Consider the following 17,584-nt stretch of genomic DNA (forward strand, 5'->3'; position numbering starts at 1 on the left):
AGACACTGGACTCAAGACACTGGACTCAAGACACTGGACTCAAGACACTGGACTCAAGACACTGGACTCAAGACACTGGACTCAAGACACTGGACTCAAGACACTGGACTCAAGACACTGGACTCAAGACACTGGACTCAAGACACTGGACTCAAGACACTGGACTCAAGACACCGGACTCAAGACACCGGACTCAAGACACCGGACTCAAGACACCGGACTCAAGACACCGGACTCAAGACACCGGACTCAAGACACCGGACTCAAGACACCGGACTCAAGACACCGGACTCAAGACACCGGACTCAAGACACCGGACTCAAGACACCGGACTCAAGACACCGGACTCAAGACACCGGACTCAAGACACCGGACTCAAGACACCGGACTCAAGACACCGGACTCAAGACACCGGACTCAAGACACCGGACTCAAGACACCGGACTCAAGACACCGGACTCAAGACACCGGACTCAAGACACCGGACTCAAGACACCGGACTCAAGACACCGGACTCAAGACACCGGACTCAAGACACCGGACTCAAGACACCGGACTCAAGACACCGGACTCAAGACACCGGACTGAAGACACCGGACTGAAGACACCGGACTGAAGACACCGGACTGAAGACACCGGACTGAAGACACCGGACTGAAGACACCGGACTGAAGACACCGGAATGAAGACTCTGGAATGAAGACTCTGGAATGAAGACTCTGGACTGAAGACACTGGAATGAAGACACTGGAATGAAGACTCTGGAATGAAGATACTGGAATGAAGACTCTGGAATGAAGATACTGGAATGAAGACTCTGGAATGAAGATACTGGAATGAAGACTCTGGAATGAAGACACTGGAATGAAGACTCTGGAATGAAGATACTGGAATGAAGACTCTGGAATGAAGACTCTGGAATGAAGACACTGGAATGAAGACTCTGGAGGCTGAATATGAATTGGAGCTGCCACTGGGAGCAGAGTCTGGAGCTGAAGTGTGGTTTGATCTCTGGAATGAAAGGTATGGTGGGGGCGGAGTGGGATGTAGCCCATCTCCTCAAAGATTGGGCCCGTGACAACATCAAACACATAGGCAAGATCATAGACTCCTTTTTTATTCAGCCCTATCCATAGTTACACTCATTAGTCAAAGACAGAAACATTAATGAGCCACAATACAAGAGAAAGCACACTTGACAATCAATGAAACATCAGGTGGTTGAGACATGTAGGATTTCTGTCAAAAATTGTTGAGGGATTTAGATGGTCAGTTAAAAGAATTCTACAAGAAATGTAGAGAGTGTGTTGTTTTAACAGAGGTGATAAACTAAATACACCCGGAAGAACATGACATAAAATAATAAACCACACGGAAAGGTTCAGCTATTTATTAATGTTATTTTAGTTCTTATCGATGTGTTACTCCTTAAACCAGTCGGCACTCTGTCAGCCTAATATTCTCAACAGCTCCTATTTATAGACCCGTGTGATTCAATAAGACTCAGTGCTCACTTTCTGGAATAGAATCAGTAGTTTTAATGGTTGTTTTGATTGGAAGCCGATATGCCGAGATGTCAGTGGAATTAGGGCTTTGATATCTGATTGTCAAATCTGAGACAAATTTAGTTATAAAGTCGCTCTGAAAGAAGAAAGAGTCACAGAACAAAGAGCAAAGCTTCAAAATTAAGTACACAAACAAAACAAAATGCAATCTGATTAGAATCCCACCGAGCCCCGGGCTAGTGAATATCCCAGCCTGTTCTGATTGTTGATCATCGATATGACCCCAACGTAAGCGTCAATGGTGACTGGACGATCCAATACGATTGCCCCATTAGCCCTGCCAGGAACGGGATCCTGCTGATAGGCTTTCTGCACGGCGGAAGCAAGCGCTGCTTTGAAGTTTTCAAGCTGCAAGAAAGAGAGTTCGGAAATGATAAACCATGAAAACCGATCACAGAGAACATATATGTAAAAAACATGCATGTAAAAAGCCCCAACAGTTACGGTACTCCAGTGGTTATTCTGATGAACGAGATGATTGTTGACCTGAATATTGACTCTGTTTCTGTCTCCACAGATGCTGCCTGACCTCCCCGCGTACGGGGTACCTCCAGCATTTTCCTTTTAATTATATCAGTGATTGTGTCACGAGACCCGGAATCCTGAATCCTGGACTAATAATCCGGAGACACTGGGCACGATCTTTCCAAAAGGGAAGAAAATCCCTCAGTGAGCGCGTTTCGCCGCGTGTTTCCTGGCGAACACGTGGCTATTTAACAGCGCTCGGGTTGAAGAAGGGGCCTGAATGGGGGACGCACGGCTGAGGCCCCACACAGCCCCGGTTTTTACAGTGGGGGCTCCGCTCGCCGTAACTCTCCGCTGTAGTCAGAGATGGGGACGCCATTTTCAAATGACATCCCCCATCTCCGAGGCTCTAAAAGAATGCCCGGCCTTCTCCCCCCCCCCCCCCAGCCTGAACACAATATGGGAGGGTCCCCGGCACCCCCCACCCTGCACCGCCCCAACAACCACCCCGGCAACCCCAGCCCGATCGCCTGCACGCAGTAAATGCCAGCCTTGCACCCTGGCAGTGCCCAGGTGACACCAGCAGTGCCAGGTCATCACCCTGCCCAAAGGGCATGCGGCGAGGGTCTTGTATTCCTTTGGAGACCCCCCCCCATGAGTGCTGTTCCATCTGATCCCCGTTTACGGGGGGCCAGTACCAAACAGCGCTTGCCCGAGGTCCCCGAGGCGGAGGGATTGAATCCCAAAGCCCCAGGTACCTCAGGAATCCGCACATTAGTGTAAGGTGTACTGCCTCGCTCTATTATACAGATTTGTCAAAAAGTGATCGCGCCCATTGTTGGCGGGAATCGCCCTGCGTTGGATCTGGTGAGACGTTGCGAGCCGGGTAGATCCCGGGAGTGTGGCCTTCTGGCTGTCACTGGCCACGCTACGCTGCGGCGAGAGTGGCTGGGGGGGGGGGGGGGGGGGGGTGAGGGCTGTTCTGGGCTCATAATGATGGTTTGAGAGATGGGGGTCATCATTTTGAAATGGCATTCCAATCTCTCCCTGCACTGGGGCGTTCCGGCGAGCGGAGCGGAGCGCAGGAAATGGGCAAAATGCGTCGTCGTCGCGGATTCCCCGCCCAGGCCCCCGATTGACCCGGATGGGAGTTAGATAGGGGTGGGTCTCTCGGTGCTCCGAGAGCCGGGAAATACCCGGCTAATCTCGTGCTCTGGGGCCGTGTCCCCATTCGGGTCGATCATGCACAAAGTGTTAATCAGTGTTGTGTTGACAGTGGTAAAACGAACATCTGCTTGACATTCTGTCAGGGAAGTAAATCTGCTGTCTTTACCCAGACTGCTCGACATGTGACTCCTGCCCTATAGCAATGTGATTGACTGAACTGCTCCCCGAGATGGCTTCGCCAGATAGCCAGTTGTACCAAAACCTTTCCGGGAGCTATGGTTCAAGCAGGCGGTTCACCGTCATATTCTCAAAGGCAATTACGATGAACAGTAAATGCCGGCCTTGCCAGCGGCACTCTCATACTCCGAAAGACTAAAAATATTCCCCAAGGTCGTACCTCACAAACCTTATTGAGTTCTTTGAGAAGGTGACCAAACAGGTGGATGAGGGTAAAGCAGTGGATGTGGTGTATATGGATTTCAGTAAAGCGTTTGATAAGGTTCCCCACGGTAGGCTAGTGCAGAAAATATGGAGGCTGGGGATTCAGGGTGATTTAGCAGTTTGGATCAGAAATTGGCTAGCTGGAAGAAGACAGAGAGTGGTGGTTGATGGGAAATGCTCTGACTGGTGTCCAGTTACTAGTGGCGTACCCCAAGGATCTGTTTTGGGACCGCTGCTGATTGTCATTTTTATAAATGACCTGGAAGAGGGTGTAGAAGGATGGGTGAGTAAATTTGCAGATGACACTAAAGTCAGTGGAGTTGTGGACAGTGCGGTAGGATATTGCAGGTTACAGAGGGACATAGATAAGCTGCAGAGCTGGGCTGAGAGGTGGCAAATGGAGTTTAATGCAGAAAAGTGTGAGGTGATTCGTTTTGGAAGGAATAACAGGAAGACAGAGTACTGGGCTAATGATTAGATTCTTGGCAGTGTAGATAAGCAGAGAGATCTTGGTGTCCATGTACATAGATCCCTGAAAGTTGCCACCCAGGTTGATAGGGTTGTTAAGAAGGTGTACGGTGTGTTAGCTTTTATTGGTAGAGGGATTGCGTTTTGGAGCCATGAGGTCATGTTACAGCTGTACAAAACTCTGGTGCGGCCGCATTTGGAGTATTGTGTGCAGTTTTGGTCGCCACATTAGAGGAAGGATGTGGAAGCATTGGAAAGGGTGCAGAGATTTACCAGGATGTTGCCTGGTATGGAGGGAAGATCTTATGAGGGAAGGCTGAGGGACTTGAGGCTGTTTTCGTTTGAGAGAAGAAGGTTAAGAGGCGACTTAATTGAGGCATACAAGATGATCAGAAGATTAGATAGGGTGGGCAGTGAGAGCCTTTTTCCTCGGATGGTGATGTCTAGCATGAGGGGACATAGCTTTAAATTGAGGGGAGATAGATATAGGACAGATGTCAGAGGTAGGTTCTTTACTCAGAGAGTAGTAAGGGTGTGGAATGCCCAGCCTGCAACAGTAGTGGACTCGCCAACACTAAACGCATTCAAATGGTCATTGGATAGACATATGGACGATAAGGGAATAGTGTAGATAGGCTTTCGAGTGGTTTCAAAGGTCGGCGCAACATCGAGGGCCGAAGGGCCTGTACTGCGCTGTAATGTTCTATGTTGTATGTTCTATTAAGATACCACTGACCACAGACATGTGTACAAAGTTCCACAGCACACCAAAGATGCCATATGTAAAATTTTCTGAGACATCAAGACAACATCTCCAGGATTCTACTGAACACCAAACAGAACGTTACCAGTCAAACCTGACTGGAAACAGACACTGACCAGAAGTCAGCAGCCAGCAGATTCATTGTCCGTTTTAATCAACGGACTAAAACCGATCATTTCCCGCCCTCCGGAATCTCAGAAGAAACCCAGCAAATGGACATTTCAAATCCATGAGAAAAGAGCTCAGCATTCTCGCCGAATAGGAATCTCCGACCGAACACAGGGAGATTCACTCCGACACGCCCAATGCAAATCACAGTTAATCGAGCCCCAGATTCACCCCCACCCCATACGCCACAAAAATCCAGTTCAGCCCCCACTAACACTCCAATTCATTCACAGTCCAACTTTATTTCAAATCAACTCAACATTAAATGTGTAAGTTTACCCCCACGTGTTGACTAACGTAAGACAAACCACAAAAGTCGGACTGAGTGTTTTTCACAAAAACCTGACACACGAATCCTCCCCAAGTCAAACAAACAAAGGTGTCTGTTTTTGCCAATAATAATTTTCTTCTGAGGAAAACACCCTTTATAAATAGAAGGAAGCTTTGATCAGGTTCCTGACAAAACATCAGCATTACGCAAGATTCACTCTTCCCTTCCTGCTTAGTGACAATGCTAATCCTAGTGAGGGGGCAGCACGGTAGCATTGTGGTTAGCATAATTGCTTCACAGCTCTAGGGTCCCAGGTTCGATTCCAGCTTGGGTTACTGTCTGTGCGGAGTCTGCACATCCTCCCCGTGTGTGCGTGGGTTTCCTCCGGGTGCTCCGGTTTCCTCCCACAGTCCAAAGATGTGCGGGTTAGGTGGATTGGCCATGATAAATTGCCCTTAGTGTCCAAAATTGCCCTTAGTGTTGGGTGGGGTTATGGGGATAGGGTGGAGGTGTTGACCTTGGGTAGGGTGCTCTTTCCAAGAGCCGGTGCAGACTCGATGGGCCGAATGGCCTCCTTCTGCACTGTAAATTCTATGATAATCTATGATAATCGTGAACTTCCACAACAGCTATACTCTGTAACGTACCTCACCAACAAAGATGATTCTATACTCCAGAGGGTCAGTACTGAGGGAGTGCCGCATTGTCAGAGGGTCAGTACTGAGGGAGTGCCGCACTGTCAGAGGGTCAGTACTGAGGGAGTGCTGCACTGTCAGAGGGTCAGTACTGAGGGAGTGCCGCACTGTCAGAGGGTCAGTACTGAGGGAGTGCCGCACTGTCAGAGGGTCAGTACTGAGGGAGTGCCGCACTGTCAGAGGGTCAGTACTGAGGGAGTGCTGCACTGTCAGAGGGTCAGTACTGAGGGAGAGCCGCACTGTCAGAGGGTCAGTACTGAGGGAGTGCTGCACTGTCAGAGGGTCAGTACTGAGGGAGTGCCGCACTGTCAGAGGGTCAGTACTGAGGGAGCGCCGCACTGTCAGAGGGTCAGTACTGAGGGAGTGCCGCACTGTCAGAGGGTCAGTACTGAGGGAGTGCTGCATTGTCAGAGGGTCAGTACTGAGGGAGTGCCGCACTGTCAGAGGGTCAGTACTGAGGGAGTGCCGCACTGTCAGAGTGTCAGTACTGAGGGAGTGCCGCACTGTCAGAGGGTCAGTACTGAGGGAGTGCCGCACTGTCAGAGGGTCAGTACTGAGGGAGTGCCGCACTGTCAGAGGGTCAGTACTGAGGGAGTGCCGCACTGTCAGAGGGTCAGTATTGAGGGAGTGCTGCACTGTCAGAGGGTCAGTACTGAGGGAGTGCCGCACTGTCAGAGGGTCAGTACTGAGGGAGTGCCGCACTGTCAGAGGGTCAGTACTGAGGGAGTGCTGCACTGTCAGAGGGTCAGTACTGAGGGAGAGCTGCACTGTCAGAGGGTCAGTACTGAGGGAGCTCCGCACTGTCAGAGGGTCAGTACTGAGGGAGTGCCGCACTGTCAGAGGGTCAGTACTGAGGGAGTGCTGCACTGTCAGAGGGTCAGTACTGAGGGAGTGCCGCACTGTCAGAGGGTCAGTACTGAGGGAGTGCTGCACTGTCAGAGGGTCAGTACTGAGGGAGTGCCGCACTGTCAGAGGGTCAGTACTGAGGGAGTGCTGCACTGTCAGAGGGTCAGTACTGAGGGAGTGCCACACTGTCAGAGGGTCAGGGAGAAGATGGATAGGAGGGCCTTTATGACGGTTGTTGTGGTCATGTCGGGACAGGGAATGGCGAAAGGGAATCGAGAGTATTTGTTGATAACACTCAAGAAATATGTGTTACGGTTGTTGGAGGGGAGGGGACCCTTGAAGTCTATACTGAGACGTTCAAAGGGGCGGGACGCCTTGATCAGATGCGCTCGATCGGGGCGGTAGAAGTGCGGTTTGCACTCGGCGCAGATGTGGCAGTCCCTAGTGACAGTCCTGACTTTCTCGACGGAGTAGGGCAGGTTGTGGGTCTTAATAAAATGGTAGAAACGAGTGACCCCTGGGTGGCAGAGGTCCGTGTGGAGGGAGCGGAGCCGGTCAATCTGCGCGCTGGCGCAGGTACCGCGGGACAGGGCATCAGGAGGCTCGTTGAGCTTCCCAGGATGATACAAGATATCGTAGTTGTACATGGACAACTCGATCCGCCATCGCAAGACCTTGTCGTTCTTGATCTTGCCCCTCTGTGCGTTGTCAAACATGAAAGCTACTGACCGTTGGTCTGTGAGGAGGGTAAACCTCCTGCCGGCCAGATAGTGCCTCCAATATCGCACAGCTTCAACTATGGCCTGTGCCTCCTTTTCCACCGAGGAATGGCGGATTTCGGAAGCCTGGAGGGTTCGTGAAAAGAAGGCTACGGGTCTGCCCGCTTGGTTCTGGGTGGCCGCCAGAGCTACGTCAGATGCGTCGCTCTCGACCTGGAAGGGGAGGGCCTCGTTGATGGCGCGCATCGTGGCCTTTGCGATATCCGCTTTGATGCGGCTAAAGGCCTGGCTGCCCTCCATCGACAGGGGAAAGGAGGTGGACTGGATGAGGGGGCGGGCTTTGTCGGCGTAGTTGGGGACCCACTGGGCATAGTATGAGAAGAAGCCCAGGCAGCGTTTGAGGGATTTGAGGGAGTTGGGAAGGGGAAGCTCCATCAGGGGGCGCATGCGTTCGGGATCGGGGCCTATCACTCCGTTACGCACTACGTAGCCAAGGATGGCTAGACGGTCGGTGCTAAACACGCACTTATCCTTATTGAAAGTTAAATTAATGAGTTTTGCGGTTCAGAGGAATATTTGGAGGTTGATGGCATGGTCCTGCTGGTCGTGGCCGCAGATGGTGACATTATCGAGATACGGGAAGGTAGCCCATAAACCGTGCTTGTCGACCATTCAGTCCATCTCCCGTTGGAAGACCGAGACCCCATTTGTGACACCGAATGGAACCCTGAGGAAGTGGTAGAGGCGCCCATCTGCCTCAAACGCGGTGTACAGTCGGTCACTCACGCGAATGGGGAGCTGGTGGTCGGCGGACTTAAGGTCCACCGTGGAGAAGACTTTGTACTTCGCGATCCTGTTAATCAGGTCGGAAATATGGGGGAGAGGATACGCGTCCAGCTGGGTAAACCTGTTGATGGTCTGACTGTAATCGATGACCATCCGGTTTTTCTCCCCAGTCCGAACTACCAGCACTTGGGCTGGCCAGGGACTGTTGCTGGCCTCGATAACTCCTTCCTTACTGAGCCTCTGGACCTCGGACCTGATGAAGGATCGGTCCTGGGCACTGTATCGTCTGCTCCGAGTGGCGACAGGTTTACAATCTGGGGTGAGATTAGCAAACAAGGAAGGGGGGTCCACTTTGAGGGACGCGAGGCTGCAGACAGTAAGAGGAGGAATAGGGCCGCCGAATTGAAAGGTCAAGCTCTGTAGGTTGCACTGGAAGTCCAGGCCCAAGAGTGCCGGAGCGCATAGACGGGGGAGAATGAGGAGTTTGAAGTTTTTGAAAACCCTCCCCTGGACCGTGAGGTCCGCTATGCAGCACGCGGTCATTTGGACGGAATGCGAACCTGAGGCCAATTCAATTTTATGTTTAACTGGGTGAATGGGGAGCGCGCAGCGTCTTACCGTGTCGGGGTGGACCAAACTTTCCGTGCTCCCGGAGTCCAGCAGGCACCTTGTTTTGTGTCCGTAGAGCTGCACCGTTGTTGTAGTCTTGGCGAGCGAGCGTAGTTGCGACTGGTCGAGTTTGATGGAAGCCAATCGTGGTGAGAGTTCCAGATCCTCCTCAGTGTCAGAGTAATCGCTGGCAGGGCCTTCCGTGTTGGCCCAAGATGGCGGCGCCCAGGACTCGCACGTGGAGCCGGGGCCCAAGATGGCGGCGCCCTAGGGAGCCTCGTGGCGGCTGGGGGCAGTGTCAGCGGCGTCCGCGAGCCGGTCGGGGCAGCTGGGAGCGTGGGTCGGGAGGACCGTGGGGCCGTTGCGGGAGCCGGGAGGCGGGCCGGAGAGGTTGGTGCGCGGCATGGGGCCCTGGGGGGACCCGGGGGGGCAATCCGCGGTCGCTGCGCAGGACAGCAGCGACCGACTTGGTCTGGCAGACCACCGCGTAGTGACCCTTCTTCCCGCAGCTCTTACACAGAGCGTAGCGGGCCGGGCAGCGCGGGCGGGGGTGCTTTGAGAGGCCTCAGAAATAGCAACGTGGCCCCGCTAGTTTATCGGAGCGACACGCAGCGCAGGCTTGGGGGGGGGGGGGTCGGGGTCCACGGAGGATGGGGGTGGCGCATGCCATGAAGTCCAGGGGGTTGCTGCACAGCCAGGGGGCACATTCGCGGGCGTTCAGGTCAGCAATCTCCAGGTTGCAACCTCAGCTAGGCTGAGGGTGTTCTTTTCTAACATGCCAGCAACATAAGCGTCTCTGATTAGAAGTTCCATGTGCTCCGTCGCCGAAACTTGGAGACATGCGCACGTTCTCCCTAGAGCTGCGACCCTGCAGAGGGTCAGTACTGAGGGAGCTCCGCACTGTCAGAGGGACAGTATTGAGGGAGTGCTGCACTGTCAGAGGGTCAGTACTGAGGGAGTGCTGCACTCTCAGATAGTCAGTACTGAGGGAGCGCCGCACTGTCAGAGGGTCAGTGCTGAGGGAGTGCTGCACTGTCAGAGGGTCAGTGCTGAGGGAGTGCTGCACTGTCAGAGGGTCAGTACTGAGGGAATGCCGCACTGTCAGAGGGTCAGTACTGAGGGAGTGCCGCACTGTCAGAGGGTCAGTACTGAGGGAGTGCCGCACTGTCAGTGGGTCAGTACTGAGGGAGTGCCGCACTGTCAGAGGGTCAGTACTGAGGGAGTGCTGCACTGTCAGAGGGTCAGTACTGAGGGAGTGCCGCACTGTCAGAGGGTCAGTACTGAGGGAGTGCTGCACTGTCAGAGGGTCAGTACTGAGGGAGTGCCGCACTGTCAGAGGGTCAGTACTGAGGGAGTGCTGCACTGTCAGAGGGTCAGTACTGAGGGAGTGCTGCACTGTCAGAGGGTTAGTGCTGAGGGAGTGCCGCACTGTCAGAGGGTCAGTACTGAGGGAGTGCTGCCCTGTCAGAGGGTCAGTACTGAGGGAGTGCTGCACTGTCAGAGGGTCAGTACTGAGGGAGTGCCGCACTGTCAGAGGGTCAGTACTGAGGGAGTGCTGCACTGTCAGAGGGTCAGTACGGAGGGAGCGCTGCACTGTCAGAGGGTTAGTGCTGAGGGAGTGCCGCACTGTCAGAGGGTCAGTACAGAGGGAGTGCTGCACTGTCAGAGGGTCAGTACTGAGGGAGTGCCGCACTGTCAGAGGGTCAGTACTGAGGGAGTGCCGCACTGTCAGAGGGTCAGTACTGAGGGAGTGCTGCACTGTCAGAGGGTCAGTACTGAGGGAGTGCCGCACTGTCAGAGGGTCAGTACTGAGGGAGTGCTGCACTGTCAGAGGGTCAGTACTGAGGGAGTGCTGCACTGTCAGAGGGTTAGTGCTGAGGGAGTGCCGCACTGTCAGAGGGTCAGTACTGAGGGAGTGCTGCCCTGTCAGAGGGTCAGTACTGAGGGAGTGCTGCACTGTCAGAGGGTCAGTACTGAGGGAGTGCCGCACTGTCAGAGGGTCAGTACTGAGGGAGTGCTGCACTGTCAGAGGGTCAGTACGGAGGGAGCGCTGCACTGTCAGAGGGTTAGTGCTGAGGGAGTGCCGCACTGTCAGAGGGTCAGTACTGAGGGAGTGCTGCACTGTCAGAGGGTCAGTACTGAGGGAGTGCCGCACTGTCAGAGGGTCAGTACTGAGGGAGTGCTGCACTGTCAGAGGGTCAGTACGGAGGGAGCGCTGCACTGTCAGAGGGTCAGTACTGAGGGAGTGCCGCACTGTCAGAGGGTCAGTACTGAGGGAGTACCGCACTGTCAGAGGTTCAGTACTGAGGGAGTGCCGCACTGTCAGAGGGTCAGTACTGAGGGAGTGCTGCACTGTCAGAGGGTCAGTACTGAGGGAGTGCTGCACTGTCAGAGGGTCAGTACTGAGGGAGTGCCGCACTGTCAGAGGGTCAGTACTGAGAGAGTGCCGCACTGTCAGAGGGTCAGTACTGAGGGAGTGCCGCACTGTCAGAGTGTCAGTACTGAGGGAGTGCCGCACTGTCAGAGGGTCAGTACTGAGGGAGTGCCGCACTGTCAGAGGGTCAGTACTGAGGGAGTGCTGCACTGTCAGAGGGTCAGTACTGAGAGAGTGCCGCACTGTCAGAGGGTCAGTACTGAGGGAGTGCCGCACTGTCAGAGGGTCAGTACTGAGGGAGTGCCGCACTGTCAGAGGGTTGACCCTTCACTGCCCTCTGAATTGACAGAACCAAGCGACTCAGTTGCCTTCTGGGAAATTCGGAATCCAAAATCTAAATGCCGTGAATGGCAGAGTGAATCGGGATTCACCGACTCCAACCTCAGCTTTTGCTTCAGTCATTGTAATGAACACCGTCAATGGGGGGGGCTTTGCATCATTGCTGGAGGGGGGGTTCCAGGATTTCATGAGGAGGGTAAATGAGGTAAGCAATACCCCCACTACCTCAGAAGACTGAAATGTAATTGACTTTAATTGGGATGAATTTACCTGAAATGGTCCGTTCTTCTGCAGGTGCTTTGTGAAAACCCTACTTGCCTGAGGCATTGCCTGAACTGAAGTAAAGTGAGCCAGTTCTTTCAAATTCTGTGGGAACCAAATCCGGTTTGGTGACTGTGTGCCAATAAAGACATCATCATCATTTCATTAAAGGTTATCTGCCTGAGGGTAATGAGAGCACAAGTTTAAATTGTGGGAACCATCAGTGACGAACTGCGAAACAATTGGAATAAAGGTTTGGCTGTTATTGAGGTGACAGTTAAAAAAAAAGAATCTTTACTGTCACAAGTAGGCGCTGACATTAACACTGCAATGAAGTTACTGTGAAAAGCCCCTAGTCGCCACACTCCGGGGCCTGTTCAGGTACACAGAGGGAGAATTCAGAATGTCCAATTCACCTAACAGCACGTCTTTCGGGACTTGCGGGAGGAAACCGGAGCACCCGGAGGAAACCCACGCAGACACAGGGAGAACGTGCAGACTCCGCACAGACAGTGACCCAAGCCGGGAATCGAACCTGGGACCCTGGAGCTGTGAAGCAACTGTGTTAACAACTGTGCTACTGTTCCGCCCTATTTTGTACATCCTATTGTTAGCCAACCGTATGAACATGCTGAGGAGCGAGGCTGGTATTTTGGGCAGAATTAAGATTAATTGGATCGAAGTTAAGTGTGACGAGGATTGCAAGAGTTCTCAGGAGAATTTCCTCAGGTGAAAACATTGGTGAATTAAGTTTAATGCTTCTTTTTAAATTTACAAATGTGGGCGTCTCTGGCTCGGCCAGCACGAATTGCCCATCCCTATTTGCCCTTGAAGGTAGTGGTGAGTTGCCTTCTTGAACCACTGCAGAACATGTGGTGTAGGTCCACCCACTGTGCTGTTAGGGAGGATGTTGCCCCAGTGACAGTGAAGGAACGCTGATACATTTCCAAGTCAGGGTGGTGAGTGACTTGGAGGGGAACCTCCAGGTGGTGGGGTTCCCAGGTATCTGCTGCTCTTGTCCTTCTAGATGGTAGTGGCCGTGGGTTTGGAAGGTGCTGCCTGAGGAACCTTGGGAGTTACTGCAGTGCATCTTGGTACACACGGCTGCTACTGTTCATTGGTGGTGGAGGGAGTGAATGTTTGTGGAAGGGGGAGCAATCAATCGAGGCTGCTTTGTCCCAGATAGTGTTGAGCTTCTTGAGTGTTGTTGGAGCTGCACTCATCCAGGCAAGTAGAGAGTATTCCATTACACTCCTGACTTGTGACTTGTAGATGGTGGACAGGCTTTGGGGAGTCAGGAAGTGAGTTACTTCCCACAGGATTCCTAGCTTCTGCAGCGGCACGGTGGCATTGTGGTTAACACTGCTGCCTTATGGCACCGAGGACCCGGGTTCGATCTTGACTCTGGGTCACTGTCTGTATGGAATTTGCACATTCTCCCGTGTCTGTGTGGGTCTCGCTCCCACAACCCATAGATGTACTGGGGAGATGGACTGGCCACGCTAAATTGCCCCTTAATTGCAAAAAAAGAATTGGGTACTCTAAATTTATTTTAAAAAAGGATTCCTAACCTCTGACCTGATCCTTTCTTGTAGAAGATGGTCTTTGCCTGGCGTGAACGTAACTTGCCACTTGTCAGCCCGAGCCTGGATATTGTCCAGGTCTCGCTGCATTTGGACGTGGACTGCTTCATTATCTGAGGGGTCGCGAATGGTGCTGAACATTGTGCAGCCATCCGCAAACATCCCCACTTCTAACCTTATGATGGAAGGGAGGTTATTGATGAAGCAGCTGAAGATGGTGGGGCCGAAGACACTCGGCTGAGGAACTCCTGCAGTGATGTCCTGGAGCTGATGTGGTAAAGTCCAGATCACAACTCATTGGAATTAAAGAATGGTATGTCCCACTCTTTTTCAATTGCCTTAAATCTGTGTTCTTTGGTTATCTACCTTCCTGCCTTCTCTTTATTCAGTCTATAACGATTTTGAACACCTCTATTAAATCGCCTTTAACCTTCTCTGCTCCCCAAGGGGAACAATCGCAGCTTCTCCAGTCCCTCCACACTAACATTCTGAGAAATCTCCACTGAACCCAACACAAGGCTGTTTCACTGCTCACTGCATGGAATGTAATGATTGAAATCAGAACCGGCCTTCTGAGTCCATGTTTATTACTCGCTGGTCTATCACTGTGACGTTTCTGTGACCCAGTCGGTATCAAGCTTGATAATCACAGAAAGAGTGCCCAATATTGACGAGGTTGTTTGCTCTGGTCTTGGTGTGGGTATCACACACTCACTGTTGCTGTTGGGAGTACAGAAACTTTCCGACGTGTCTCTTTGTTCCAGCAAAACTAAACTGAATCAGAAATAACAACAGAAAACGCTGGATAGACTCCGCCGGTTTGGCAACATCTGTGGAGAGAGAAACTGAGAGTCGGCAGATGCCGGGAAATTCCTCTTCCAGGATCCACCCGGCTCGTCACACCTCGCGAGATCTAATGGGATCTCGTGAAACGTTGAGATCTGAACCCTGCCCATTGTGGACGGGTCAGCATTTGGAAAATCTGCATATTATAGAGAAGCAAATCATCTTCTTCAGCTCGCGTGATGCTCCAAGGCCCTGGGATCTACTCCAAGGCCTGGATATCTACTCCAAGGCCTGGAGATCTACTCCAAGGCCCTGTGTTCCACTCCAAGGCCCACGGATCTACTCCAAGGCCCAGAGATCTACTCCAAGGCCTGGGGATCTACTCCAAGGCCCTGGGATCCACTCCAAGGCTCACGGATCTACTCCAAGGCCCAGAGATCTACTCAAATGCCCAGGGACCTACCCAAGGCCCAGGGATCTACTCCACATCCCAGATATCTACTCCAAGGCCTGGAGATCTACTACAAGGCCCTGAGATCTACTCCAATTGCATAGGATCTACTCCAAGGTCATGGGATCTACTCCAAGGCCCGGAGATCTACTCCAAGGCCTGGAGATCTACTCTAAGCCACTGGGATATACTCCAAGGCACTGGGATCTACTCCAAGGCACTGGGATCTACTCCAAGGCTATGGGATATACTCCAAGGCTATGGGATCTATTACCAGGCCCTGGGATCTACTCCAAGGCCCACAGATCTACTCAAAGGCCCTGGGATCTACTCCAAGGCCCACAGATCTACTCAAAGGCCCTGGGAAATACCCCAAGGCCAAGGAATCTACTCCAAGGCAATGGGATCTAATCCAAGGCCCTGGGATCTAATCCAATTCCCGAAGATCTACTCCAAGGCCTGGATATATACTCCAATGTCAGGAGATCTACTCCAAGGCACTGGGATCTACTCCAAGACACAGGGATCTATTACAAGGCCCTGGGATCTACTCCAAGACCCATGGATCTACTCCAAGGACAACAGGTCTACTACAAGGCCCTGGGATCTACTCCAAGGCCCACGGATATACTCCAAGGCCCGGAGATCTACTACAAGGCCCTAGGATCTACGCCAAGGCCCACGGATCTACTCCAAGGCCCATGGATCTACACCAAGCCCCAGATAGCTACTCCAAAGACCAGGGATCTACTCCAAGGCCCAGGGATCTACTTCAAGGCACATGGATCGACTCCAGGGCCTGGAGATCTACTCCAAGGCACACGGATCTACTCCAGGGCCCTGGGAACTACTCCAAGGCCCACAGATCTACTCCAAGGCCCTAGGAACTACTCCAAGACTCAGGGATCTACCCCAAGGCCCAGAGATCTGCCCCAAGGTCAAGGGATCTACTACAAGGCTCATGGATCTACTCCAATGACCTGGGATCTACTCCAATGCCTAGGGATCGACCCAAGGCCCACAGATCTACTCCAAGGCCCATGGATCTACTCCAAGGCCAACGGATATACTCCAAGGCCCAGGGATCTACTCCAAGGCCCTGGGATCTACTCCAAGCCCCAGAGATCTATTCCAATGCCCACGGATCTACTCCAAGGCACATGGATCTACTCCAAGCCCCAGCGATCTACCCCAAGACATGGAGATCTACTCAAAGGCACAGGGATCTACTCAAAGTCCCTGGCATCTACTCCAAAGCCCAGGGATCTACTCCAAGGCCCAGGGATCTATTCCAAGGCCATGGGATCTACTCCAAGGCCCACAGATCTACTCCAAGGCCCACAGATCTACTCCAAGGCCCTAGGAACTACTCCAAGGCTCAGGGATCTACTCCAAGGCCCAGAGATCTGCCCCAAGGTCAAGGGATCTACTACAAGGCTCATGGATCTACTCCAATGACCTGGGATCTACTCCAATGCCTAGGGATCGACCCAAGGCCCACAGATCTACTCCAAGGCCCATGGATCTACTCCAAGGCCAATGGATATACTCCAAGGCCCAGGGATCTACTCCAAGGCCCAGGGATCTACTCCAAGGCCCTGGGATATATTCCAATGCCCACGGATCTACTCCAAGGCACATGGATCTACTCCAAGCCCCAGCGATCTACCCCAAGACATGGAGATCTACTCAAAGGCACAGGGATCTACCCCAAGTCCCTGGCATCTACTCCAAAGCCCAGGGATCTACTCCAAGGCCCAGGGATCTATTCCAAGGCCCACAGATCTACACCATGGCCCAGGGATCTACTCCAATGCCAATTGATCCACCCCAAGACCCTGACATAGCATCCAAGGCCAAGGGATCTACTCAAAGGCCCATGGATATACTCCAAGTCCTAGGGATCTACTCCAAGGCCAAGGGATCTATTCCAAGGCCCAGGGATCTATTTCAAGGTCCACAGATCTACTCCAAGGCCCAGAGATCCACTGAAAGGCCCAATGATATACCCCAAAGCCCTGGGATCTATTACAAGGATTGGAGATCTACTCAAAGACTCATGGATCTACTCCAAGTCCCAGAGATCTACTCAACTGCCCAAGGATATACTCCAAGGTCCAGGGATCTACTCCAAGTCCCAGAGATCTACTCCAAGGCCCGGAGATCGACTACAAGGGCCGGAGAGCTACCCGAAGACCCATGGATCTACTCCAAGGCCCAGAGATCTAAAAAAAAAAGTAATACTCCAAGGACCAGGGATCTACTACAATGATCAGAGATCTACCCCAAGGCCCAGAGATCTACTACAAGGCCCAGGGTTCTACTCCAAGGCACATGGATCTATTCCAAGGCCCACAGATCTACTCCATGGCCCAGGGATCTACACCAAGGTCAATTGATCTACCCAAGGCCCTGACATATCATCCAAGGCCAAGGGATCTACTCCAAGACACAGGGATCTACTCCGAGGCTCAGGGATCTACTACAAGGCCCAGGGACCTATTTCAAGGTCCACAGGTCTATTCCAATGTCCATGGATCTACTCCAAGGCCCAGAGATCCACTGAAAGGCCCAGAGATCCACTGAAAGGCCCAATGATCTACCCCAAGGCCCTGGGATCTACTCCAAGGTTTGGAGATCTACTCAAAGACCAATGGATCTACTCCAAGGTCCGGAGATCTACTCAAATGTCCAAGGATCGACTCAAATACCCAATGATCTACTCCAAGGTCCAGGGATCTACTCCAAGTCTCTGAGATCTACTCCAAGGCCCGGAGATTGACTACAAGGGCCGGAGAGCTACTCGAAGACCCATGGATCTACTCCA

The 17,584-nt window shown here is 52.6% G+C and overlaps 1 protein-coding gene across 1 annotated transcript in view; it reads right to left on the reverse strand.

Moving 5' to 3' along the window:
• Window positions 1-1,101: 1,101 nt before the first annotated feature.
• The window catches only part of LOC119975683 (tumor protein p63-regulated gene 1-like protein), a 146,325-nt gene continuing 129,842 nt past the window's right edge, over window positions 1,102-17,584 (reverse strand). The window contains exon 4 of the mRNA XM_038815465.1: window positions 1,102-1,913. Within this exon, the coding sequence (XP_038671393.1) occupies window positions 1,719-1,913 (195 nt within the window). The 3' untranslated portion in view covers window positions 1,102-1,718. The remainder of the gene's footprint in view (window positions 1,914-17,584) is intronic.

This window comes from Scyliorhinus canicula, chromosome 13 (assembly GCF_902713615.1).
Source record: "Scyliorhinus canicula chromosome 13, sScyCan1.1, whole genome shotgun sequence".
NCBI lineage: Eukaryota > Metazoa > Chordata > Chondrichthyes > Carcharhiniformes > Scyliorhinidae > Scyliorhinus > Scyliorhinus canicula.